The sequence below is a fragment of the Phyllopteryx taeniolatus genome, chromosome 17 (assembly GCF_024500385.1).
Source record: "Phyllopteryx taeniolatus isolate TA_2022b chromosome 17, UOR_Ptae_1.2, whole genome shotgun sequence".
In the NCBI taxonomy this organism is placed as follows: Eukaryota; Metazoa; Chordata; class Actinopteri; order Syngnathiformes; family Syngnathidae; genus Phyllopteryx; species Phyllopteryx taeniolatus.
Window position 1 is genome coordinate 13014331 of NC_084518.1, and position 26615 is coordinate 13040945.

Consider the following 26615-nt stretch of genomic DNA (forward strand, 5'->3'; position numbering starts at 1 on the left):
TCCAAATTAGCTTTGTAGGGCTTTGGAATTGTTATTCACATTTATTCTTGAACCTGTCAATTTTAATTGATGTCTTTTTAAATGACAAATCATGCTCTCTTCCCCTCTTAAACATTTATCTTGTTACCTTAAAGGAAAAAAAAACTGTTTGGACACCTCACCATTTTGCTTTGGTTATCACCAACTCAAGATAGTGACCTTCCTGTACTCATTACAAAGTTGTGTTCCTCATAACTTCATCAGTTTTCCATTAGACCTTCAAACCTCTCATTTTCCTATTGACACTTCCTTCATGTTTATAACTTTTCCTGATGGTTTCCAAAACAAACGAGACCAACGGGTTTCGCCGACGTTTCTAGAGACAACAATCGCACGCACGGTAGGTTTAGCACATTTTTCAAATCAACCACCCATTCAGTCACCCTCCCCGCCCCATCCCTGTTAGGGAATCCAGCTGCAGGGACTTTGAAAAGCGCTCTTGTATCCATTCCTCACGAGCAGGAGCAGCAGAACTTTGGCTCGGGTTTAATCTGGATGTGTTTGTCCAACTGGTTTCTTCCTGTACAAGCTGCCAGTGTCTCTGTACCGCCCAGTTGAGTACAGTGGATGTCTTTGACATTTCAATGGTCTGGGTTGAAGGAGCAGCGCTTTACTGGAAGTCAGTGTTGAATATAAACAGCTGACTTTATAGACAGTATCAGGAATAAAAATACATAGTGTTTGTAGACGTACGGTGGTTTATCACTGGATTTTCAACCCCAAAGTGATGGCTTTTGTACCCTCAAGACCTAACTTCTGCATTTTGGGAACACGTGTTGTAGATTAGCCCTATGGGCCAATGGTTAAGGGGTGCTCTCATCAATGTTGTTCCTCGAAGGACAGAGATATTCTTGACCTGTAGGACTCTAGGAATTGGAGTAAGTCATAGTTGCTATCTCAGCTTCACTCCCAAGGTATACTTAATGTGTCCCCTCAGTGTTTGTCCTTTCTCACACGGACACACCTCAGCTGTTGGCTTTGCATGAATGCCACTGAAGGAGGATAGTTCCAACACCTGCAGCTGTCAGATGGAGAGTGGGAGCATGCAATAGCCAAGAGAGGAAGTCGTAGGACTGCATCTCCCTCCTCCCAAACATCCACAAATATCAGTTTTTATGTGGGAGGAAAGGGGCCTCAAGTGGTAAAGTTCACTGGTTCCCACTATGTTTACTAGTAAAGAGTATATCCCTTATGAAAGTCACTACCAATCGAGAGTATTCTGATTGTATCTCCAATAAGATATTAGTTTTATCTAGAGCAGTCTTTTGATCCCTCTGTTAAAGTCTGACCATTGCAATGGTGACTTTATCACCACTGGTTAAGAGTGCATTGTGCTTCTGTCAAGCTCAAACTAGAGAGGTTAATGACAGACAGGACTTGGTCAAAGGCAACATAAGTATGAAAAACAGAAGACACAAGGCCCCGCTGATGAGGTTGTTTCCTGGACACATTGCTGTAAGTGATTTTGTATAAGAGTTGATACAGCTATGTCATTTAGTATAAAGATTATGTTGACTGATTTATGAATGAAAAGGTCGACCTGCCTTCACCATAAATCAGACTGATGGGCGAGAAACGGCAGTTTGCATACATTGAGGTGTGTATTCGCCTGAGAATCAAGTTGGATTTTGGATGAATTCGAAGTTAATTTCGAGAAACGTTTTTTTTCAGTCTAGAAGGATATAACATTCTGGTTGGGAATGTGTTTTAAATCTGGGACTGGCTGCTGAGCAGAGAGAGGGCAGTATGCCTCCCAAGCACTACTGACGTGCCGTTAAGCAAGAAACTCAACCCCTCGTCCCCCATATCAGCCACTTTTGTGTTATGTTAAAATGTTATGGAATATTTACTTTTTTTTTGGATAAAAATAGTTTGGTCTCTGGAGTGGCTGCCCATCCATCAAGTATTATGTTAAACTGCCAAGTAAATCTTTTGTTATGTCTATTTCTGAAAATGTCTGCGCGAGCTGTTCCGCATTCCTGCCCCACTGTAACATCTCCTGGTCTGGTGGGAGTTTCAGTCTCCTGAAGTCTTCAATAACCCCACAAAACAATCGCAAAATTTGTTGCTCATCACGTTTTTGACAAATCGATGCTACATGACTTCTTAAGAACCCTGGGATCAGTTTAAATTGTAAAGAAAATGCATAATACGTCTCATTTAGTCTTAACATGTCTGTTGCATGCTTTTGTAAAAGTACCACAAGGCTCGAGAATTCCAGCACACATTACATTGTCTGTCCAACGTATTTTCATGACCATAAGGCACACCGTATTAAAAGGCACAGGCTCAGTTATGGGGTCTATTTTTGTATTTAACACATACATAAGGCACACCCTATTATTGGGCGCAGGCATGGTAAAACATACGCTAGTTTAAAACATACGGTAGCATGCATGCACGCTGAAACAATGTTTTTAAAAAGGCAGCAGGAGCAAAACTCAGTTCGTTTGTACTTTATTGAAGTATTCAACAATGTACTCACATTATTTTTTTGGATCAATCCTCATCCACAAATCCATCAAAGTCCTCATCTTCTGTATCCAAAATGAACAGGTGGGCAAGTTCTCCATCAAACACGGCAGGTTCCCTCTCATCATTGTCTGAGTCAGTCTCGTTGCCGTGCGGCTCCTCAGGAATGATGCCGGCTTTTAGGAAAGCTCGAACAACAGTGCAAGCAGACACATTAGCCCAAGCATCCACAATCCATTCACAAATTGTGGCATAACTCGCCCGGCGCTGCCTCCTAGTCTTAGTAAAGCTGTGTTCTCCATCTGTCATCCATCGCTCCCACGCCGCTCACAACTTCACTTTGTTTGAACGCCCTGTTTACACTGATGTCCAACGGTTGCAGTTCCTTCGTCAAGCCTCCCGGAATGTTGGCAAGCTCCGAGTTATTGGACTCAGTCGAATGGTGACTAGTCGAATGGTGACTGTAGACACGCTTCTCCCGGCTGTTCTTTGATCATTAATCCTTTGCTCGAGTTGGTCTTCCAACCTCGGGCCACCTCGCCTTGTTCCCGCAGAAACTCAGCTTCGTCTTCTTGACTTGGCGAAGCTCGTTTTCCTGCTTCCTCCACTTGCGAACCATGGATTCGTTGATCTTGAGTTCTCTCGCGGCTGTTCGATTCCCATGTTCCTCCGCGTAACTGATAGCTTGCAGTTTAAACTGTGCTTCGTAAGCGTCTCTCTTCGTAGGTGCCATTTTCAGGGGGTCCTTAGCCAAACCGATGTTGTTTTCCATAATGCACATACTGGCGCAATATACCTACTGGGGGCGTGCCTTTAGTGTCCTCTGTTACACGCACCCTTCCCCCTTTAACATCCACATGCTGTCCTCAGTCATGTCCGCCTTTCCTCTATATAAGCAGGGTGTCGGAAGGAAATGCTCCCAGTCAGTCAAGCGGAGCGCTCATCAAAGTCACACAACAACATTTACAGATTTTGGAACTCGATGCACACACAAGGCGTGCCACATTATAAGGCCCTCCATCCATTTTGGAGAAATTTTAAGACTTTTAAGTGCGCCTTATGGTTGTGAAAATATAGTACTTTCTCATGCAAAATGAGCCATTGCTCACCCCGCCTTCTATACTGCAGAACCAATTCGAGTGAAAATGTATTGTCTTTCCAGTTGATTGGGGGGGGGGGGTAAAAATCTGTCTGTCCGTGCACGCACTCAAACGTGCATGCATATACTGAATACCAGGGGTCACAAACCTTTTTGGAACTGAGATCTGCTACTTTGGTACTGATTGCTGTGAATAGATATATGCTTCTGAAATAACTAATTTTCTCAAATTACGTTCAATTGTGTTGTTGTTAATAATGAATGATATTCATCTGTGTAAAGACATCGGCCATGTTAATGTTCATGTTGGTGACAATTATCAAAAATTATTTAACTAGGGCCGGCATGGTGAACGACTGCTTAGCACATCTGCCTCACAGTTCTGGGGACCGGCGTTCATATCCCGGCCCCGCCTGTGTGGAGTGTGCATGTTCTCCCCGTGCCTGGGTGGGTTTTCTCCGGGGTTTTCTTCCCACATCCCAAAAACATGCGTGGTAGGTTGATTGAAGACTCTAAATTGCCCGTAGGTATGAATGTGAGTGCGATTGGCTGGTGATCGGTTCAGGGTGTACCCCGCCTCCCACCCGGAGGGATAGGCTCAAGCAGCCCGCAAACCTAGTGAGTTTAAGCGATAAAGATAATGGATAGATTTAACTAGGTAGGAAACAAATATTAATGTGTAGCATAGGAATGGGTGAGTACAGATACCAGGTATCAGTATCGGCCAGATATTGGCCTTTATTTATTTATTTATTTTTATTTTTTAAAACCTGTCCTGTTCAGCTGCATGGCCTTGCAGAATGGGGGATCCGTGTGCCTTTGTGCTGGAAAGGTTTTGCTGTGCAACAGGGGAGTTTGAAATACTCCCTCTGCTTATTATTATTTTTTAAATTATTATTCCGATGTTTATTGAAAATGCAGCTGGACAAAAAAGGGTTTTAGGGGGCAGACAGAGGGGTAGAGTGGACAAGGAGACTAGGGGTGAGAACCACAACAGAACAATAGGAAGACAGTCTAGATATGCGAATAACTAACCAAGAGAACAAGATAAGAGAGGACAGAAAAGGGCAGGACAGGATGTGGGAAAATGAGTAAGGCAGTGCTATTGACAAGTGGCGCGGTGGGATTTTTTAAAAATTGTATTTATTTTTAAGTGTCTAAAAACCCGTAAGAACCTGTGAGTTGATATTTTAGTATAACCTGTGTTGTTGTTAGTGATCCCAGCACAAGTAATTAAAGCATATAGTGTGTCTATTGAACTTTATAGTGAATGAACACCATATTACATGCATGTTAGTCAACTGGTGTATGGAGTTGCTGAGCCGGCACATCGAGGAAGGGTGAGAGAATTATTCAACATCCCTTGTGTAACCATTTATTTATATAAATCTCTGCCGGTATTTACAGTACAATTTCAAATGTACAACATTACAATTTTTAGTATAAGGTCGCAGGCTACTCATGTGGCCCTTGTGTTGCCTGGTGCCTGCGGGTACCATGTTAGGTGACCCCTGCTCAATACTGTACATCCATTCACAGACATGCATAATGTTTACGTTTTTGTCCATCCGTATTCACTGTTAATGTAAACATTAGCAAGGTCTACCTGTTTACATACACAAATATTATATCAATCTCTCCATTCATGCCCTGATAATGCAAAAATCTGTACGTTCACATGCACTCATAATGTAAAAATTTTTTGTCCAGCTGCAGACACACAAGCTAAAAATCTTCCTGCTCCTAATGAAATAATCTGTCACAGTGTTGCAAGATAGCAGAGGGAAAAAATGGCCTGGACTTGGACCTATGTCTTGTCGACTTTTTATTCATTTTTTTTGTTTTGTTTTTTTCCTTGCATCCTTCCTTGCAAACTTGCATTCATGGGAGAGATGTATGGGTGTCAAGTGAAGTCGCAAACATTTGCTAATCACTAATTAATGAGCCACGTGCCGCTTAGCCCATTAACCTGCTGCTGCTGCCGTTTGCTTAGGTTTTTAGTTTGCGCTGTCTGTTTCAATAAATCTTGATCACGCCGCTAATTAAATGAAAGAAAGAAAAACTTGTCAGTGCGAGGAACTTCCTCTTGTGGGGGGAAAAAATAAGCCAAAAAGTTTATGATATTCTTATGCTTAATTTAGAATTGTGCAAACATGTACTGTTAGTATACATCTCTGGTGAGGTCATCACCACTTTTGTGTTTAATCTCAGGAGCCAGCTGGGGCCACGGGGACTGATAAGAAAGTGCATCTAGGGTGTGGGCTCATCATGTGGGGAGTCCCCTCGTTCTATAGAGTTTCCGGCACTTTTTGTGCTGTCATACTGGTTGTGGTCCCAGGGCTCTGACCAAATGGAGGTCCTTGCAAGAAGGTTTTATGGTACTGGTTTGACTTAGTTGGGCAAATGTTAATACCTTTTTTAAAAAAAAAAAAAAAACCTCTTAAAAGATCTTGTTCATGGCATGAGAATTGTCTCATTCAACATGTGGTCAGCCAGTCTATAATTTCCCAACCTAACTAACCTGCTTTGCATGTTCTTTTTAACACTTTAGAAATGTTGTTTTCAATATGTTGCATGTTAGCAAGACTGGTATTCTGTCTTTATTTAGGGTGTGCAGTTTAAGCACTGCTGAATAAAGTGCTTCACACCCAGTTCCCTTCTGTAAATGCTTCAATTCATGCTTTGAGTCAGTCGGCAGGTTATGCAAGAGAGGAACTGTTGTGCTGCTGGGTTAAAAAAAAATACATCACGACAAGCACACTCCCAGAGCAGCGGAACAAAAAGTGACTTTTCTCTCGCTTAAATTACGTTATTTATTATTGCGCTTGATGACAGCTCCTTACTTTATGCACACATTTTAAATTGTTGGTAGAAGTAGAGCTGTGCAATTAATCACCGTTTTCGACTAATTCGAGTTTGTTGCTCAGGACTATTTTTGACAATCATTTATAGTGGCTCCAGTCGTTATAAAAGTGTATCCTCGCTGACGTGCAATGCTTTCATTAGCTACGTTGCTATGCAGAGAGAGGAGCTAGCAGTCTAAGTTAGTGACTATTCTCTCGTGACTATTTTTCAAAAAGTGATGACTTTTAATTCCTGCTGAGAAAGACAACATGAACAGAATCACTTTCACATCGATTTCCGTATGACAAGAGAAGATACCAGTGGAAGGCATTGGTTTTGTCAGTCGTACTGAACGCTGCTAAAGACATGGTGCTCATTTATATGTTGCAAAACTAGTGATTTATTTACAAGTTGGAAACTAGGCTATACACGATCAGGATTTTTGGGGCCAATCAGCGAGTTTATATAACCGATCCGATCACAATATGGAGCCATTTGTCTATTTAAATGACCTGTATATTTACTGTATATACTTGTGTACTTAATTGCTCAAACAAATATATTCACAATAAATGTATCTTTGTTCATCTATTTATGCCAGTGAGGCATAGTGACAGACAGAACAAATTAATGATTTTCTATTAGATGGCAGGAAGTACATGCAGTAATTACTGCATCCACTTTTTGTGACATTTTTGTATGTTGGTGTGCCGTGAGATTTTTCAATTGTAAAATATGTTCCTTGGCTCCATAAAGGTTGGAAATCACTGCTCTAGTCAGATCGTGTATTCTAATCAGTCAGCACAAACCAACATTACAACGTGACAGAAATAATGGGTGCTAACTTACTGTAATCAAATTAGTTTATTTTAATTAAATTACTTCCCCCACACCAAAACTTTAGAGCATGATTCGACAGAACGGCGGCATGTTTATGTACAACCGTTAGTGCTAGCACTAGCTTGCTAGGCTACATAACGTTTTGTTGCCTGCTTGCGTGCTGTATCGTATTAAAAGTACGTGAACATACCTCAAGCAAGCCTTAAATGAAAGTCCTCTCCTGTCCTGAGCACCGGTGACCACCAACACACCTTCCCCATTTTGTCCTTATTATACAGTCAGCGCGATCCACTCTTGTTGTCGTCGCCACGGTAACGAGTGTATCCGGCCGCATTTGAGTTGACAAGATAAAAAAAATAATAATAAAATAATAAATTTTATTGCAGTAGTCTGACATAGTGGAATCGTGAAAGAGCAAATTTGTCTTGTTGTCTGATCCGGGCATTACGTGTTGTCTGACCCACACCACCGAGATGTTTTTTTTTAATAGCTTTATTGGCCGTCAGATATTTACAGTACTACGTCAAAAGACACGCGACAAGGCTAAAAATAAACTAGCTTTTGGATTCAACTAGACTGTCCACGATGGCGAGGCGGAGTCAGTCTTTTGCGGGGCCAATCAATGACGTCATTGATCGGATCGGTGAATTATGACATTAAAGCCGATCAGCATAAAATGCTAATTATCAGCCGCTAGCGATCAGGCCGATTCAAATCTGTGTAAAGTCTATTGGAAACTTGACCTGAGGTATGTTCTTTCCACACTGCAAATTTTTTTGCCGAGGTCACTGTGCCTCATCTGTGCAACTCTAAATGAGAAAAGAAATAATCTGAGAGAGCTGGAAGAGGCGTGACAACAGACATATGGACCAGCCGAGCAGTGCAATTTGACGGGTCATTTGCTTTTTCTATAAAGTGAAGCGGTAAAAATCAATGAAATTTGGAAAACATAGTTTTATGAAAAAATATATATATATATATTTTGAGGCCATATCGCCCAGCCCAAAATGGAGGTTTTGTAGTTTCGTATGACACGTTGCCGTTCACAGATGCCAAGGAGCCTATGGGAGATGAGGGTGAGGGGTGGATGTTTACTCCAGGGCATAATTCTACAACCCCAATTCCAATGAAGTTGGGACGTTTGTTAAACATAAATAAAAACAGAATACAATGATTTGCAAATCATCTTCAACCTATATTTAATTGAATACACTACAAAGAAAAGATATTTAATGTTCAAACTGATTAAACATTTTTTTTTTAGCAAATAATCATTAACTTAGAATTTTATGGCTGCAACACGTTCCAAAAAAAGCTGGGACAGGGTCTTGTTTACCACTGTTACATCACCTTTTCTTTTAACAACATTCAATAAATGTTCGGGAACTCGGGACACTAATTGTTGAAGCTTCGTAGGTGGAATTCTTTTCCATTCTTGCTTGATGTACAGCTTCAGCTGTTCAACAGTCCGGGGTCTGCGTTGTCGTATTTTACGCTTCATAATGCGCCACATATTTTCAATGGGAGACAGGTCTGGACTGCAGGCAGGCCAGTCTAGTACCCGACCTCTTTTATTATGAAACCATACTGTTGTAACACGTGTGGTTTGGCATTGTCTTGCTGAAATAAGCAGTGGCGTCCATGAAAAAGACGTCGCTTGGATGGCAGAATACGTTTCTCCAAAACCTGTATGTACTTTTCAGCATTCATGGTGCCTTCACAGATGTGTAAGTTACCCATGCCATTGGCACTAACACAGCCCCATACCATCACAGATGCTGGCTTTTGAACTTTGCGTCCATAACAGTCCGGATGGTTCTTTTCGTCTTTGGTCCGGAGGACATGACGTCCACAATTTCCAAAAACAATTTGAAATGTGGACTAGTCAGACCACAGAAGACTTTTCCACTTTTCATCAGTCCATCTTAGATGAGCTCGGGCCCAGAGAAGCTGGTGGCGTTTCTGGGTGTTGTTGATAAATGGCTTTTGCTTTGCATAGTAGAGTTTCAAGTTGCACTTACAGATGTAGGGCCGAACTGTATTGTGTGTGCGTGTGTGTGTGTGTGCGTGTCTGCGCGCTGTGTTAGTGGAAAATAACTGTCAGCAAGTGAAGTCTTCTGGGTAGTTTAGTCCATCCACTTTGTATTAAGTTTTTAATTAGATTATTTTCCAGGTCTGTTGTGATGTAAAGTGGATGGGATACATGTGTACAAAGACCATGGTTTAGGACTTTAGGGATGACCCTTTAATTTGATTATTTTGAAAATACATTTATAATGGGATGGGGCAAAACACTCTCAATGCCAGTGTCATATTGAGCAGAATGATATTGCCCGGTGGCCCTGATGGGACAAGCCAAGTCTGCACTGATTTAGCTGAAGCTTTCATAGCCGATGTCCTGCTGTTCTTGTGATCGCAAACTACTCTAGTTGATGGTATGAACAGCACCTCTGCTGATTTCAGCCAAGTAGTACACTCCATTTTGCGTCTATTGCTACAGGACACTATTATCCAACACTCATTTCTGCACAATCAACAGTTCTAAACCATCTATTTCTGTTCTAAATTTCTTTTTGCCCACTCTTGGTTTGGACCTATCAGTTATTTACAAATAGGAAAAAAAAACACTTTATAGTTTCAATATGTTAGCTTGACAGCTACAGTGTTTGTTTTACTTTTAGTACATAATAGTGCGGAATTGTCCTGGAAAAAGGCTTGTTTGTGGTGCCTCGTGGTTGAAACCCACTTAAAGTGGAACCTCTGAAGTCGATGCCCTTAGGGTCATACAATGCGAAAACTGGACAAATTTTCACAAAACTTGAGACATCGGCTTATAACTCAAAAGATATACCATAATTTTTCATATAATGCGCATTTTTTGTGCCCAAAAATTGTCAAAAGTCAATAGTGCGCATTATACATGGGTATAGGAGAAAATGAAAAGGACTTTCATATTTTATAAATGTATGCCACCATCTAGAGGATATGAAAAAGCTGTACATTTTCATTCTATTATGCCACCTAGAGGTTATGAAAAAGATATAGCCTACACTTTCATTCCAATAAGACAGGTGTACATATGACTGCATATATCTACAGTTGTGTTCATAAGTTTACATACCCAGGCAGAATTTGTGAAATATTGTTGTTTTTATTTTAAATGTGACTGAAAAAAAACATCATTAATTTCTCTATGGTTATGTTTTGTTTAATGATAATGCTTTTCTGAAATGCTGGACAGTTTAATTTGAATCCCATTAAAATAAAATTAAATGTTTCGCCTGGTCCTTTGTTTTCTTTAAAGAATTGTACACATCTTACAGATTCTGCCTGGGTAATCAAACGTATGAGCACAACTGTTTTCTCATTTACTAAATAAATGTAGGTCTGTGAATTTCAAAATAAGAGCAAGTAAATATAAAGTGTGTTCAAATAAAGTGCTTAACCTTAGAATAATTATTTGAAAAAAAACAAAATAGATAATACTTCATGTTTTGATCATATGGGTAGAAGCAAAATCATGCATTGTAAAAATGCATTACACATAGGTTGAAGGGTTTTCCAGAATTTTGAGGTCAACTTTGGAGGTGCATATTATACATGGGTGCACATTATACACGAGGAATTACAGTACCTTAGAGTTACTAAATGTTTTACAAATGCAACAGTTTGGCCAGGGCCCAGGTTATTTCAAGTTTCATTTTATTGCCAATGGGAAAAATTGTTTGGAGGTCCACCTGTGTTCTGGAACGACTTGTTTGACCATAGAAGGTTGTCACTGAATGTACCCTATTCAACTAAGGACTATTTGTGGTATCGTAAGTAATTTCTTGTGTGTTTAAAGGCAAACTGTGCCTGTAATATTGTGTCAGAGAATTCCAAACGGGGAAAAGAAACAAGTAGTGAGAAGTCTCTGTAAGCCCTGAGACTGTTTTCCTGGTTAGCATTGTTACTTTAGTACATTCAATCATGACAATTTATGTTCTTGAAGGATTACTAGAACTATGCTTTCCATTTTGCTCTGTGAAAATAATTCGAAGTTGTTCCCTGGAACATGGCAAAGCTGTGATGAAGCTAAAACTGAGCAAGAGTGAGTAAGGCATGTTGCCCTTATTTCAATGGAATCCAGATCCTCACAAAAATTTAGAGTAAAAGCATGACACCGTGTAAAACTCATTTTATTTTTTTTATGTAAAAAGGAGCTGTAAAGAGAACTCTGCTGTGACACTCGGACAATGATTTGCTTCATTTGTCACGAGTTAGTGTAGGCACTAGGCACTCCCTTTTCTATGTTAGCGCTACGGTATGACATTTACTTTCCTCAGCAATAGCTAAAATGCCACCTTAATTGTGCTTTAAATTGAAGTACCAACGCAAAATTTTCACACTAACACTGCATACGTTTTCAGGACGCACTTTGCATTTGTCTCCACTGTGGCCAAACATTCCAGTACTGTACTGACGTCATACTAATTTGAAGTGGCCTTTCAGAGTAATTTCTTCTCATGGAGTTGTATACAGTTGATACCTGTGTCCATGTAAACAGACACGTTTACCTCCCGTTCTTGCGAGGATCCTAATTGGAAACTACAGGGCTTGCCAGCAAGAGGGCAATGAAGTTTGATTATGATCACACACCCAAAATATGTTTGTCGAAATAACTAGAAAACGAGTCAAATTGGTTGCAGAAGTTGCTACCAATAGGAATGACAAAAAGGCGGATGCAAAACTTATGGCTGAGCCTAATAATCAATCAATTGATCCTTGAGAATAATAATAGAATAACTTTTTAATTTTCTCCATTAAATTGACTTTATTTAGGGTATTTTCATTTTTTGGGAAAAAAAGGCAGTAATGGTTTCACATTCTATTGATTGATTTTATTGGTTATATTAGGATAGAACTATTTCCTTTTACGGTATTTATTTCATCAGTTGCAGTCTTAAAGATGGTGTATTGTAGCTTTTGGAAATCTGATCTGGGACAGCGAGTTTATCATTGTCACTGTCGCCGGGGTGTTTGGGGAAAGGGGCAGTATAACGGCGAGATGTTCACAGAGGAGTGAAAGTATCTGGTGTCTCAATGTTTACTGTTTCCAGCCTTGTTAACTGAGCGGCTGACTGACTGACTGTTTGATGGTTGGAGGAGACGTCCTACAGTATAACGGAGTGCAGAGATGTTCACAGAGGAGTGAAAGTATCTGGTGTCTCAATGTTTACTGTTTCGAGCCTTGTTAACTGAGCGGCTGACTGACTGACTGTTTGATGGTTGGAGGAGACGTCCTATTGCCTCGCACCTTAGGATGCCTCTTGCGGTGGCAGTTCTGTTTGGCTAACACACACACACACACACTCTCTATACGGGCATATAGTGCATGAGATGGGTACAGAAGTGTGTAATACTCAGGACCTCTTCCTGTTGATTCAGATGTTTTCCCACTGCTCCTGTCAAACAGGGAGACATTAGAATTAAATTGGTTGTTTAGTCTTTCAGCTTCCTGTAGGTCACTAGGGGGACGCACATGCATGCTTACACATGCCGTACAGAAATACCAAACCTGCAGTCTTTATTTATTTTTTATTTATTTTTTTACACTGGTGGTCATAGTGTAAGGTACATATCAAACCTCGGTAACGAGTTGGGTTCGTAGTTGTCAGTTGTGTGCAGAGGTTTTTAGTTTGTGTGCAGAATACAAGTGCAAGTTTTAATTTGTTTGTAACAGTAATTTAAATCTCAACATTGGCCAATTATGGTATCTCCAAAAATTTTTTGTTTTCCTCATAGTCAACTTCACCTAAAGGTCAGATAATATTGCGGCTTTTTGTGGAATAACGTTGTGGTACATAACACACAAATGTACATACATTCTAGTTTAATACAGAAATAATTAATACTTACCAGGCATGCATGTTTTTTTGTGTTATTTCTGCAATACTTTCGAATCAACATGAAGCTAAAGTTAGACATTTGTTGTCCATACTTCCTAAAACTGCCATTTTTAAAGTAGTATGTCCCAAAACATTGCATAATATAATAATTCAGAGTTTAAAGTGATGTTGGAGTGTCCATCCATCCACTCATTTTCCATACCGCTAATCCTCACTAGGGTCTTGGCATACTGGCGCCTAGCTCAGTCTTTGATAATTCTGGCAATTTATCCAGATGTGAGAGAGGACATGGTTCACACTTTTATTTTCTAGTCCATAGAAAAGGTGTTTGATGGGGTTGCGGTAAGGGCTCACAAGTTCTGACACACCGAACTCATCCAAGTGCAGTATATCTATATGGACCTTGCTTGGTGCACTTTGGAGTAATAATGCTGGAACTGAACAGAACATTTCCCAAACTCATGTCACAGTAACAGTAGAAGAATAGATTGGTCTAAAATCTCCGAAATTGTTCACATTGTGTATTTTTAAAGCTGGTCTCATACAGAGTCTTTATCATGATCACCAGGCCTGCAATAAGGAGACGGGCGTGCTTGCTGCTGCCAAAGTGATCCAGACCAAATGCGAGGAAGAGCTCGAAGACTACATGGTTGAGATTGAAATCCTGGCCAAATGCGACCACCGCTACATTGTCAAGCTGCTGGACGCCTACTACTACAATAATCATCTCTGGGTAGGCAACACCAACACACACATTGATGCAGACTGGTAATTATGGACCACGCGCATCTTATCTGCTACCTTCCTCTTTGCAAACAGAGCACAATAGAAATACATGTTGACAGGATGTTCTCCCCTCTCTGTAGCTGACTGGATATTTTAGGGAAACATTGAATCAAAGATTTTTTCTCCCACTAGGGCTTTGGTCTGTTAAAAGTGAAAGATAACAATAGAGTTCAAATCCCTTGGGTGGCATAATTCATCTGAGCCTGCCCCTGATGTTACTGTAGGAATGTGTGGGTGTATTCCTTTAAGTTCAGAATTTTCTGCTGTTGAACTATTTTTCCTCAAGTATATATTGTCCAACCCCCTCTTTAATCTGCAGGTTCTTCTGGCCAAGGAAAATAATGACCTCGCACTGTGCCATGACCTTGAATATTCTAGGACTTACAAGCCGGCCAAAAGACTAAAGATAGTTGTCTTAGTAATGTTGCACCCCTCAAATACAAATGTGACTATAACTAAAATTGGCAGTCCACTTTTAATACACGCAGTGTTTCCTGTGTAGAACTGCATTAAAAAGATCTTAAATCTCATCACTGGTGTGTTTACATTTGTTTTTATAAAAAAATAGTGAGGTGCAACTACTTCTCACTAGAATACAGCATGCACACGCAAACACAGCTGTGGCATAGCCTCGATGATTGCCATGTTGTCATGGTTTTTGTTGGCCATAGTTGGAATTCCTAAGCCACCCCCATCCCCACACCCACCCCTCCCAAACAGTCAGAACTGTATTCAGTGAGATAGTTAGTTTGTGCAACAAACATCCTTGCCTGCCTATTCAAGCTACATGGGTGTGTTCTAACTCTCACAAATACTACACAGTAATTCCCTCAAACTTTTCATGCTTTGTATGTAATACCAGACAATATATAACAAGATATAAGGCTGAACAATGTCTTTTAAAATGTTTTTTTCCCCCACAAAAATCGTGATTTCTGTTTTTTTTTTCACCATTCAATGAGAAAAAGCCAATGAAAATAACATTCAAAACAAGTTTTGCTTTTTGTCTGTCCCCCTTCTGGGATTTACTTTTTCCCCCCCAGCATCATCAAAGTGCATGGCTTTGGTCCACATGATTTGTGTCAAATGCTCAGCGCCCTCACTCTCTTTCGGCAAGTTGTGTTGCACAGGTGAGGCAAGGGAACCTCTGCAAAATATTTGCAGCTTGGAACCACATTCCTCGGGTCAGAAGAGGATGTATATGTTGATGCTGGAGTTTTACTGTTTTGGGTGGAAGTATGTTTACATTACATAACTTACCGGTAGTTTTCGCTTCCCTTCTTGCGTTATTCTACTCATAACATCCCTTGTTGATGCTGATAATAACAAAAGAACATGCTAATTAATCATTTGTACGCTGAGCTGAGTTCTTGTCAGGTATGCAAATACATTGCATAATTGCGTGTCCGCCAGTGATTTGAACACCAAGAACTTGTGCCAACTCAGAGGATTTTCCCACATTGTACTTGAGAGGTTTCACTTTATACTGTACATCACGTAACAAGCTCTGCAAGACTGCAACCTCTCCAGCAAGTGAGTGTGAATCTCAAACGATTGACCAAGGGGTGAAATGAAGCATTAAGATCCGAGTCGTCTGGTAACAAAGACATGGTGAATGATAGACAGGTTGGGAAAGTCTGTTGTGTTCCCTTTTCAGGAGCAATGGTCTTCTGAGATAGACGGCGTGAGGAAGTTGGCTTTTAACACGATGGTGGCACAAGTGTTGATATCAGCAATAAAGGCTTCTTTATACTTTCGCGGACAGCGACCGCGCTGACGTCGTCTATCCCGTACGCAGCTTGCCTTTATACTCAAGTGCAACCCACGCGATGTTTTGAAAGTGTGCTGCACTTCTCCTCCAAGTCGGGGGGTGTCGCTACGGCTGGTATTGGCTAGGATGCCACAGGGTAGAGTTTCCTCTGCATTTTTGGCCATTTCCGGTAGTCGTTTTTCCTTTTCTTTCCGTAACAAGGAACAAAGCAACAACAATGGCGACCGTGGAAAAGAGTCTGCTAGAACAAATGGACCTAGATGACCAGATGATACGTTTAATTATGCTGCAAAATCGATCGAGAAGGCAGCGGCTTAGGTGCTATCTGGAACCGGGAGGAACACTGATTACATCATCAAAGCATGACAAAAACGGAGCATTCTACGCGCAGCAACAATTTTTGCCATGTGCGCGTCAAGTCACGCAGAGGGGCCGCGCGGGCCAATTCGTCGGTCACGTGATGCAATGCGGGCGTTGTCGGCCACGCGACCACGGGAGTATAAAGAGGCCTTAAGGCCTGCGCCATGCAGGGTTACCAGATTTAACTAAATCATTGCAAAAAAAAAAAAAAGTCCTCGAATTGGCCATATGGACAGACTGAACAGCAAGCCTTTATAGATTGTACTTTATCACATTTATTAAACCATAAAAAGATAGATGAATAGTTAGGTTTTTTTTTTAGTACATTTTCAGTACTGAAATATGATATATTTTTAGAAATTTAATATTCTATGAATTACTTTCTTTCCATGCCCCACTTAAATTAATTTCAGGATGGTGTCGTTTAAGTTGAGTTAACATGTCTGATGAGACTTGTAACTTTTTCTTTTTCTTTTTTGTATAAACACTTACAGCAAGTCCGGTTCTTGTCGACAACACAATTTCTTGTTCTCAACCAGGTAGTCGAAATGCTCCCATGCTGCTGACCTAAATGAGCTTAGATGGTCTGTAATTACAGGATAATTAGTAGTACTAGCCATGTTTCTTCCCTTTCTGTGCATCACCCTGCTCACCTAGTTGAACAGAAATAGCAGTAGCAGTAACCACAGTTTAGCTCACTCCAGTCAGATGACCGTCTCGGGGGAAAAAGTAGTCACATTTGTTTAGTTTTAACAGTTACTTGTATTAGATTAACTGGATAACAGTGACACTAACTTCAGAATCAAGTTATCTACTAAGAAGCCTGTAGGATCATAAAGGCTGATGCAACATTTATGAGTGCTGTAAAGTGGCTTTGTTGCCCCCAACTCGGAGTAACAAATAAATAATCAAGACCATATATAGTCCGTGTTTCATGTGTGTGCCACCTTGGCACCTTAAGATCATTTGACCTGTCAGTCCCCGATAATAGCTGAAAGTAATCCATGACTTTGACTATAATTTATCAGAATTATTACCAGAACACAAGACAAGGTACACATGTACAATCTAATAAGATCCAATATTAAAAAACAGCCTTTACAAATACATTATTAATATGATTTAAAAGTATTCATCTAAGAGAGAGATGAGTTCAAACCAACGGTCTACTTCATTCTTTGTTTTGTGACTCTGCTTCAAAACAATGTAACGTATCTGTTTTCATCGGTTGATTAGATGCACAGTACACTGAGATGAACAGATATTCGGAGATCATATTAGAAAGTCAAGCTTTTGCAATTGCACATACTGTACTTGGGTTCCAGACGGTGACATTTCATATTCAGTGTATTGCTTCATGATGTCTGCGTAATACTGTTTCTGAATCAGTGTTTCAGGTTGTTCCGTTTGCAGTCGACAGTGGCACAGGCTGCGGTTGCTAGGAGACTTAATGACATGGCAGTTCTTCCTTGAAGACAGTATGTTTTGTCTTTTCTGTCACAGCCAGCTCCACCATGGGAAAAACACAGATGACTGCCCTACTCGCTCAATGAATGTGGTCGTGAGTTAATTTAGGGGGACTGCAGACACTGCGGGTATTCGTTGGAAGTTTTACGTTCTTTACAGCTCTCCCGATACATGAGGCGGGAAAATCACAGAACTGTATCGAGAGAGAGACACTGCTGCATCAGCTAAACCTACACCTTTTCACATTTTCTAGACTCTGACTTAAAATAGAAAAATAAAATACAGTAGCTTCTCCAAATGATAAAAAATATATTTTTTGACATAAAAAATGAAATTGGTTTCATTAAAAAGTAAACCGGACGACATGTTCTAGCCCAAAGTGGAAATGTTGCTTGGCCAGTCTGGGCACATTCTTCACTGCTACACAACAACCCAAAATACTCTGTGTTAAAGATATGAAACATTTGGCTGTCTGTTGTTTTGCTACTGAAACCCAATCCCAGTAATACCTTATGGGTTTTATAACCCTGGCGATACTCATAATGAGAGTAACATAGGTCCAATAAAGTACTGGTGAGACTAAGACTCAAGCAAACTGTGTCATCGAGATCTACCAGCCATACCATTGAGTGGAAGGTTAAAGGTTTGTCATTATTCATGCTCACGAGAAATCTTTCTAGCGCAAGGGACAGCAACATAAAAGAATATGATATAGGTCGTCATGTATATACACCACATACATATTACAGTAGTTCAAAAGACCATCGATTAACCCTTCTATCTTATTGGTTGTTCATGTTGATTAACATTATTGACTGAGGCACAAATTAGTTTTTAATCTGTTGTATTTGTACAATATATTATTTTTGATTTGCCCGATTGAAGAGTTCATACAGTTCAGTACACTTAATGAGATCCAATAAAAGAGCTGAAATAAAAATGGTGCCTTTACAAAGATACAAATTTATTTGCACCGCATAGTATTAATTCAACATGATTGTTATTGTAGTTTTCACGGTGTACAACTGTATTTTATGATACTGAGAACTGTTTCCTTATGTTTTTGTAACCTTATATAATTGCTACATGCGTAACTTGTTGAAAATGTCTGGTATCTTACCTCATCCCCATGGGAAACAATGAAATACCAGTTATTGAAAATTTTAAAATGTAACCCCATTAAATAATTTCAGTTCATTACAAGTTTTTTTTTTAACAGATGGTAAATATGGTAAGGTATAACTATTACCATAATATTTGTATTTTAAATTTTTTTATGACTTCATTTATAGCCGTTGTTGATGATTGGCTGCAAGAAATCTCATTGTTCTACTGCCATAAAGTATGACCTGTGTCCATTTTGAGTTTGTCACAGCATAAGAATTATTGTCCTACACTGGGTAAATTTGATTCAAAATAAAAATGCTGTTATAAGCTAATAGCAATTAACATACAACTTATCTGTCATGTTAAGATGGAAATGAAACTTAACTGATGATGCATACAGAAATGCAAACCACATTTTGTTTGACACATCATGCACCTTGAGTGAATGTGCTCATCTGACTTGATGATGATTGCCATGTTGTCATGGTTTTTGTTGGCCATAGTTGGAATTCCTAAGCCACCCCCATCCCCACACCCACCCCTCCCAAACAGTCAGATCTGTATTCAGTGAGATAGTTAGTTTGTGCAACAAACATCCTTGCCTGCCTATTCAAGCCACATGGGTGTGTTCTAACTCTCACAAATACTACACAGTAATTCCCTCAAACTTTTCACGCTTTGTATGTTATACCAGACAATATATAACAAGATATAAGGCTGAACAATGTCTTTTAAAATGTTTTTTTTCCCCACAAAAATCCTGATTTCTGGTATTTTTTTGTCTGTCCCCCTTCTGGGATTTACTTTTTTTAAGTGAAACTTAAGTGATGATGCATACAGAAATGCAAACCACATTTTGTTTGACACATCATGCACCTTGAGTGAATGTGCTCATCTGACTTGAGTGGCTGTGCATGAAGGTATGCATACGTTATTGCATCAACTTCCCTTTCACGTGTGTACCTTTTGTCCGAGCTGAAATGCCACACCCCATGCAGAGCGTTGGTGCTTTGTCATCTTACCGAGGCGTGATGTGTGCGATGAGCTCATGTCACAGATATTAGCGTCTTTTGTTTAGTTTGTATATCTACAGCACGGAATTGGACAATATTTTTCAGAAAATTATCAATAAACAAAATCCTGTGGACCTGGCCTGCCTACTACTCCAATACTATGCAGTAGAACCTGTGAACTTGAATGACTTGGCAGGCAGATAACTCTGAAACTGAGCTAAAATTTCAAGGATGTAAATATGAAGAGCTCTCGTCCAAAAGGAGATGAAAGCCACATTTAAAAATTAACACACTTACCCTGCCATTCATTGTGTACAGATTCTATTAACGTTTTTGGAACATGTTCAGAATGAGCCAATGTATTGTTTCAAGATGACAAAACTAATGTTTGCAAAATTTGTGGGTTCGGGTAAATATCATTTTTCCTTCGACTGATCTAAATAGATTTATAACATTCTAAAAAAAACAGCTCTTCATATGGTCTACAAAGGAACTACACATTTAACTTTCTAGTTGTCCCATTAACATTTACTTTAAATGTAAACGCATACCTGTAGACTAAACTTTTCAGCCGGCCTTGCAAAATCCAACCTCTTAATGACTCTCAGACCATGAAACAAGAAAAAATTAAGTGCATTTCACTACTTTTCTCCCAATAGTAGTACAGTGTCTGTGTGTCAGAAATTGTATGGGAGAAGAGGAAATGAAAGATGCTTGTTAGAGGTTACTGTTGGCCAACAAGACATTTTAGGGAGTGTCCTGTTTTCTTTTTTTTTTTTCTCCGCCTTTCCTCTCTCCATCTCTGTGTTTTGACTTTACTGTTAAACTGCTATTATTTGTTCCTCTGGAATTTCACTCGAAGTCCTACTCTCCACTGTCTTGAGTCTATTCTGAATTGATTGTAGTACTTTCACCACATTTTTTTTTGTGATTCCCTGAGCAATTGATAGTTTGCATGTAAATAAAGTGCTTCAATAGTTTTACCTAAGCATGCACCGTATAGCTTGACTATACTCTGTATCCAATGCCATGATACCAACACCACTTTAGCTTCTAAAGCCCCGTTGCCTGCTCTGTTCCTTGTTGCTCGACTACGGCTGCGCCAGCTGCGGTCCCGTCTCGAAGCCGTGGCGGAAAAGGCGATGGCAGGTTCAGCAGTAAGCAATGGTGTGATCAAGTTTCACGTCAAATGTCCTGTCACAGTTTAATTTTATAACTTCCTGACCGATGTTCTCAAGAATAGAAGGTTCACTTTATTTTGGTTAATAAGACACAGAGGTGTAGCGTGGCATCCATATTCCAACGTCTACAACCCCAATTCCAATGAAGTTGGGATGTTGTGTTAAACATAAATAAAAACAGAATACAATGATTTGCAAGTCATTTTCAACCTATATTTGATTGAATACACTACAAAGACAAGATATTTAACGTTCAAAGTGATAAATCTTACTGTTTTTAGCAAATAATCATTAACTTTGAATTTTGTAACTGCAACTCATTCCAAAAAAGCTGGGACAGGTGGCAAAAAAACTGAGAAAGTTGAGGAATGCTCATCAAACACCTGCTTGGAACATCCCACAGGTGAACAGGCTAATTGGGAACAGGTGGGTGCCATGATTGGGTATAAAAGGAGCTTCCCTGAATTGCTCAGTCATTCACAAGCAAATATGGGGCGCGGTTCACCTCTTTGTGAATAAGTGCGTGAGAAAATAGTCAAACAGTTTAAGGACAATGTTCCTCAACGACAATTGCAACGAATTTAGGGATTTCATCATCTACGGTCCATAATATCATCAAACGGTTCAGAGAATCTGGAGAAATCACTGCATGTAAGCGGCAAGGCCGAAAACCAACATTGAATGCCTGAGAACTTTGATCCCACAGGCGGCACTGCATCAAAAACCGACATCAATGTGTAAAGGATATCACCACATGGGCTCAGGAACACTTCAGAAAACCAATGTCAGTAAATACAATTTGGCGCTACATCCGTTAGTGTAATTTAAAACTCTACTATGCAAAGCAAAAGCCATTTATCAACAACACCCAGAAATGCCACCAGCTTCACTGGGCCCGAGCTCATCTCAGATGGACTGATGAAAAGTGAAAAAGAGTTCTGTAGTCCGACGAGTCCACATTTCAAATTGTTTTTGGAAATTGTGGAATTTGTGTCCTCCGGGCCACAGAGGAAAAGAACCATCCAGACTGTTATGGATGCAAAGTTCAAAAGCCAGCATCTGTGATGGTATGGGGCTATGTTAGTGCCAATGGCATGGGTAACTTACACATCTGTGAAAACACCATTAATGCTGAAAGGTACATATAGGTTTTGGAGAAACATATGCTGCCATCCAAGCAATGTCTTTTTCATGGACGCCACTGCTTATTTCAGCAAGACAATGCCAAACCACATTCTGCACATGTTACAGCAGCCTGGGTTTGTAGTAAAAGAGTGCGGGTAATAGACTGGCCTGCCTACAGTCCAGACCTGTCTCCCATTGAAAATGTGTGACGCATTATGAAGCGTAAAATACGACAACGGAGACTCCGGACTGTTGAACAGCTGAAGCTGTACATCAAGCAAGAATGGGGAATAATTCCAAAGACAAACCTTTAACAATTAGTGTCCTCAGTTCCCAAACGTTTATTGAATGTTGTTAAAAGAGAAGGTGATGTAACACAGTGGTAAACATGACCCTGTCCCAGCTTTTTTGGAACGTGTTGCAGCCATAAAATTCCAAGTTAATGATTATTTGCTAAAAACAATCAACTTTATCAGTTTGAACATTAAATATCTTGTCTTTGTTGTGTATCCAATTAAATATAGGTTGAACATGATTTGCAAATCATTATTATATTCTGTTTTTATTTATGTTTAACACAACGTCCCAACTTCATTAGAATTGGGGTTGTATGTACCAGACTCTTTTATATCTCTTTATTCTTAGTCCCTTATCTTTATACTCCTTTTACATAGTCCCGTTAGTTACATAGTGTTCAGTTAGAAAACATGCAATTGGATGTGACAAGTTGTTACTCCAAAATGTGATAATTTTGAGTGAAATGTTAAATTTGTATTTTCTTTCTGAACAATATTGGATGAAATAAAACGCATTCTCATCACAATTGCAAGAGATAATGGCATTATCAAATATCAGTACTTGGTATTAGGGAGTACTCAGTATGAGGAAAAAAAAAAAAAAAAAAAAAAAAGTATTAGTGTATCCCTAGTTTTAAAAAGGTGGTGCCACATGATTGCTGTGATGGGTTAAATGTAGAGAACATATTTCACTGTTAATTGTACATGATGTGACAATGTAGCTTTTCCTTTTCCTTCCCTAGATCATGATTGAGTTCTGCCCAGGAGGAGCTGTGGATGCCACAATGCTTGGTAAATCCCCCTTTTTTCTTCCCTGCATGACTTTGTTTTATAACTCCATTCAATTCTACACACGCCAGGGCTCTTAACTAACTTTTGCACTAGTAGTGCTGGTGTAACCGACTTTTCCAGTTGGTCGCACCAGCACATGATTTGGTCGCACCATTTATTTATTTTTTAATTTTTTTAGGCGGTACAGCATGACCATGGCATACCGTAGTTTCATATGATTGGCAGTGACTCGCAGTATGATATTTGCAAAATATGTTACTGTGAACAAGAAGTCTGTCTGCAATAAGCAGTAACAGACAAAATAGGTCAATTAAATTATAAAAAAAAAAACAAAAAAAAACAAAGGCGTTACTTTTATTTGACCATTTGTTGGACTCATAAGGGCCAGTTCTTATAGCGAGGGCTATATAGGAAAACCACTTAATTTTGAGCATGACCACAACCGCATGATTGACATACATGTAAAAACGATTGCATAAGTGTACCACCACAAGTATCGTTTTTGATTTTCACACTATTTTACACATTATTTACTAGCAAAACAAACCAATTTACCTATTGCAAATCATAGTCCCAAACAGAACATGGATAAATCATTACTACTGCAATTATTGCACTTCATTTTAATAATAGTTTTTTTTCCCCCTCAATCAATCCTCTTTAATTAATAGTCTGGGCCTTCTTAACTTTGCACATACAATCAATCAAGCTTGTACAATCGCACAAGCTGGAAAAAAGGTCGCATATGTGACCAATTTGGTCGCAGTCTCAAGCCCTGCATGCACCATTTTCAGTCTTTTTGTCCACAATGCTTCTAAAACTAATTTGGCCTTGAAAGCCTCAGACAGCAGACAAAGTGGAGTCCTCTGTTGTGGGAAAATCCCCTGTGTGTTTTCACAGTGTCATCCATGTGCTCGTATCTGCGTGTACCCCCACTGCAGCTAACTAAACACACCTTCTCTTCTCTGAGATTAGCAACACTACCTGTGAATCTTTAGTACCAGGATGACCTTTTTGTAATCTTTTCTTTTGGTGGAATTCACTCCCTAGATCAGGCCTCCTTCGAGAGCAAAATTTGCAAAGTTGGCATCAGTTCAAGACTTCATTCTACATCCTTCCTATTTTTGTTCCTTGTTTCCACCTTTTCCTTTTATCAGAGTTGGACCGAGGACTGACTGAGCCCCAGATAAAGGTGGTCTGCCGGCAGATGCTGGAGGCTCTAGCCTATCTCCACAGCATTAAGATCATCCACAGAGACCTGAAGGCCGGCAACATCCTCCTCATGCTGGATGGGGACATCAAACTAGGTGAGGGTTGACTGGGCATTTAATTGTTCTGTTAGAGCTTCCATTCCTGGCTGGACAAATGTAGGGGGATTTATGGCGTAAGAAGATGGTAATACACAAATGCGGAAAATTGGGAATCTGACACATTAAAAACGGCATGGACCTGCTTACTAGCACAATTGCAAATCCTTGGCCTATCCTTTGCAGCATAAAGAAATTATCTCATAAATCAGCTGAGTTTGTAAACGTGTGTTAAAACATACGAGAAGAAGGTCACCATTGTTTGATAGAAATCTTATCTAATGCTCTCAATTCATCATCCAGCTGTCTGGCTCCAGTCTATCTGCGCTCAGTACTACAAAAGAAATGGAGCCAAAATATGCTATACAAATTTTTGACAATTAAAAACGTAATTACTGGTGTACTGAATTAGAAACAACTCTACTGCTTGTTCGAAAAGGGATTTAAATAACCCATATTACATTGCAGATTCTCATTTAAACCCTTGGCACTCGTGCACGCCAACACCCACAATTGGCGCATCACTGTGTGGGGAAAATATCTCTCTCACATTTGCATTTTAAATGTTTTATTTTATGATTATTATTATTATTATTATTATTTACGGGCATTTTTAAAGAGGGCTTCACATTCTTCATATTGAACTGCCGAAGTAGTGTATGCGACCCGGTGGCCAGCGTGTTACACATGCAAAGCATAGCTGTCCAAAAACGGGGGAGGAAGTGGTTTCTCTGTCATTCAAGCCAGCGCTGACATTGTAAACATCTGACATAAAATGTTGATGTACATGTAACTTTTTAAAATCTAAACAATTTTGCAAAAGTGTATTTTTAGAAAAGAAAGAAAAGAAAATGCAAATGCTCTCGGCTCTGTTAATACTTCTAGTAAAACTGGCTTTACCTGCTACCACTTTACAGTTCGTCAAGTTCTCAGTCAAGTGTGACGTGCGTATCAAAAACAAACCAGGGTCAAGGTGTACTCTAATTATGCAACACGTTGGGTACTTCTGATGTTTTTTGTTTTTTTTAGTGAGCCGGACATTATTCTTAATTCCCCTTTGTCTTTTTATCCATTATTTTGCATTCTTGCCTTGTACACTATAATCAAATGCAGCTATTTGGGTGTGACCTCTTCCAACTCATTTAGTCATCTCGGTGACTCCTTTACAACCTCTACCATTTTGTAGCTGAATGAACAATTCTATGGTATTCAATCATGTAATGAACAAGATGCTTTGTGGGAAACACACACTGGCTGCTGCGTCGCTAAAGGGAGCATGCTGCGTCATAGGTTAAATCTAGTGATGCAGATATAGAGGAAATCCTCTACAGGCATCCATGCCGTTTCATTGCTTAACTTGGATAGTTGTGGTGTTATGCTTCAAGACTTAACTTTGTTTTAACACCCAATAAATGAACAAAAATCTCTTACAAATACCCCCAAGACTTAACTTTGTTTTAACACCCAACAAATGAACAAAAATCTCTTACAAATATCCCAAAATAATACTGTATGTTACATTAGAAAGGTGAGGGCGATCCAATAAGGCCTTCTTAACATCCTCATGCTATAAAGTGGTGCTTTTGTAATGTAATCATTCTGGGGCGTCAGCCAAACTAAAAGTAACCCTACAGAACAACACACTTCCATGATTTTACTGGACAGTTCTGATGAACGATATCTACCTACTATTTCCTGCCAGTTAAAAGAAAAAGAAGGGAGTTGACCACCCACTAATTTAGGTTTAATACATTGGAAAGTTTAAAAGTTCAATGCCCCTGAGGTCATGCAATTGGGAATTAACTAGATTAATTTACAGTATTTTACACTTGCCGGTATATCCCAGTTAATACTATTAAAACGAAAATCATTGCCTGTTATGATGGCAATGTTTAACTTTGTGTAGAGAGTTCATGGTATATTGTATCATATTAGTCAGCCAACATAATATTAGACCGTAAACGCATTAATACGGCAAACAAACCATTAACTCCAGTCTGTTATCTAATCAAGGGTTTTCTTGTTTGTTTTTTGCATTTTCTAGCTGATTTTGGTGTCTCCGCTAAAAACACCAAAACCCTCCAAAGAAGAGATACTTTCATCGGCACACCATATTGGTGAGTTTGATGTGCTCAGAGCACCACAGGGAAGCGAACACATCAAAATTGGCATGCGCTAATCAATTGAGAATATCTGAATGCTGGACTGACATATGGGGGACAGAATTT

The 26615-nt window shown here is 39.6% G+C and overlaps 1 protein-coding gene across 2 annotated transcripts in view; it reads left to right on the forward strand.

Annotated features, from left to right (window-relative positions):
• stk10 (serine/threonine kinase 10) overlaps positions 1-26615 on the forward strand; it is a 46714-nt gene that overhangs the window by 873 nt on the left and 19226 nt on the right. For both annotated transcript variants that reach the window (XM_061751372.1, XM_061751373.1), the window contains exons 2-5: positions 13751-13915; positions 23032-23080; positions 24238-24387; positions 26432-26504. In XM_061751372.1, coding sequence (XP_061607356.1) covers positions 13751-13915; positions 23032-23080; positions 24238-24387; positions 26432-26504 — 437 coding nt within the window. The remainder of the gene's footprint in view (positions 1-13750; positions 13916-23031; positions 23081-24237; positions 24388-26431; positions 26505-26615) is intronic.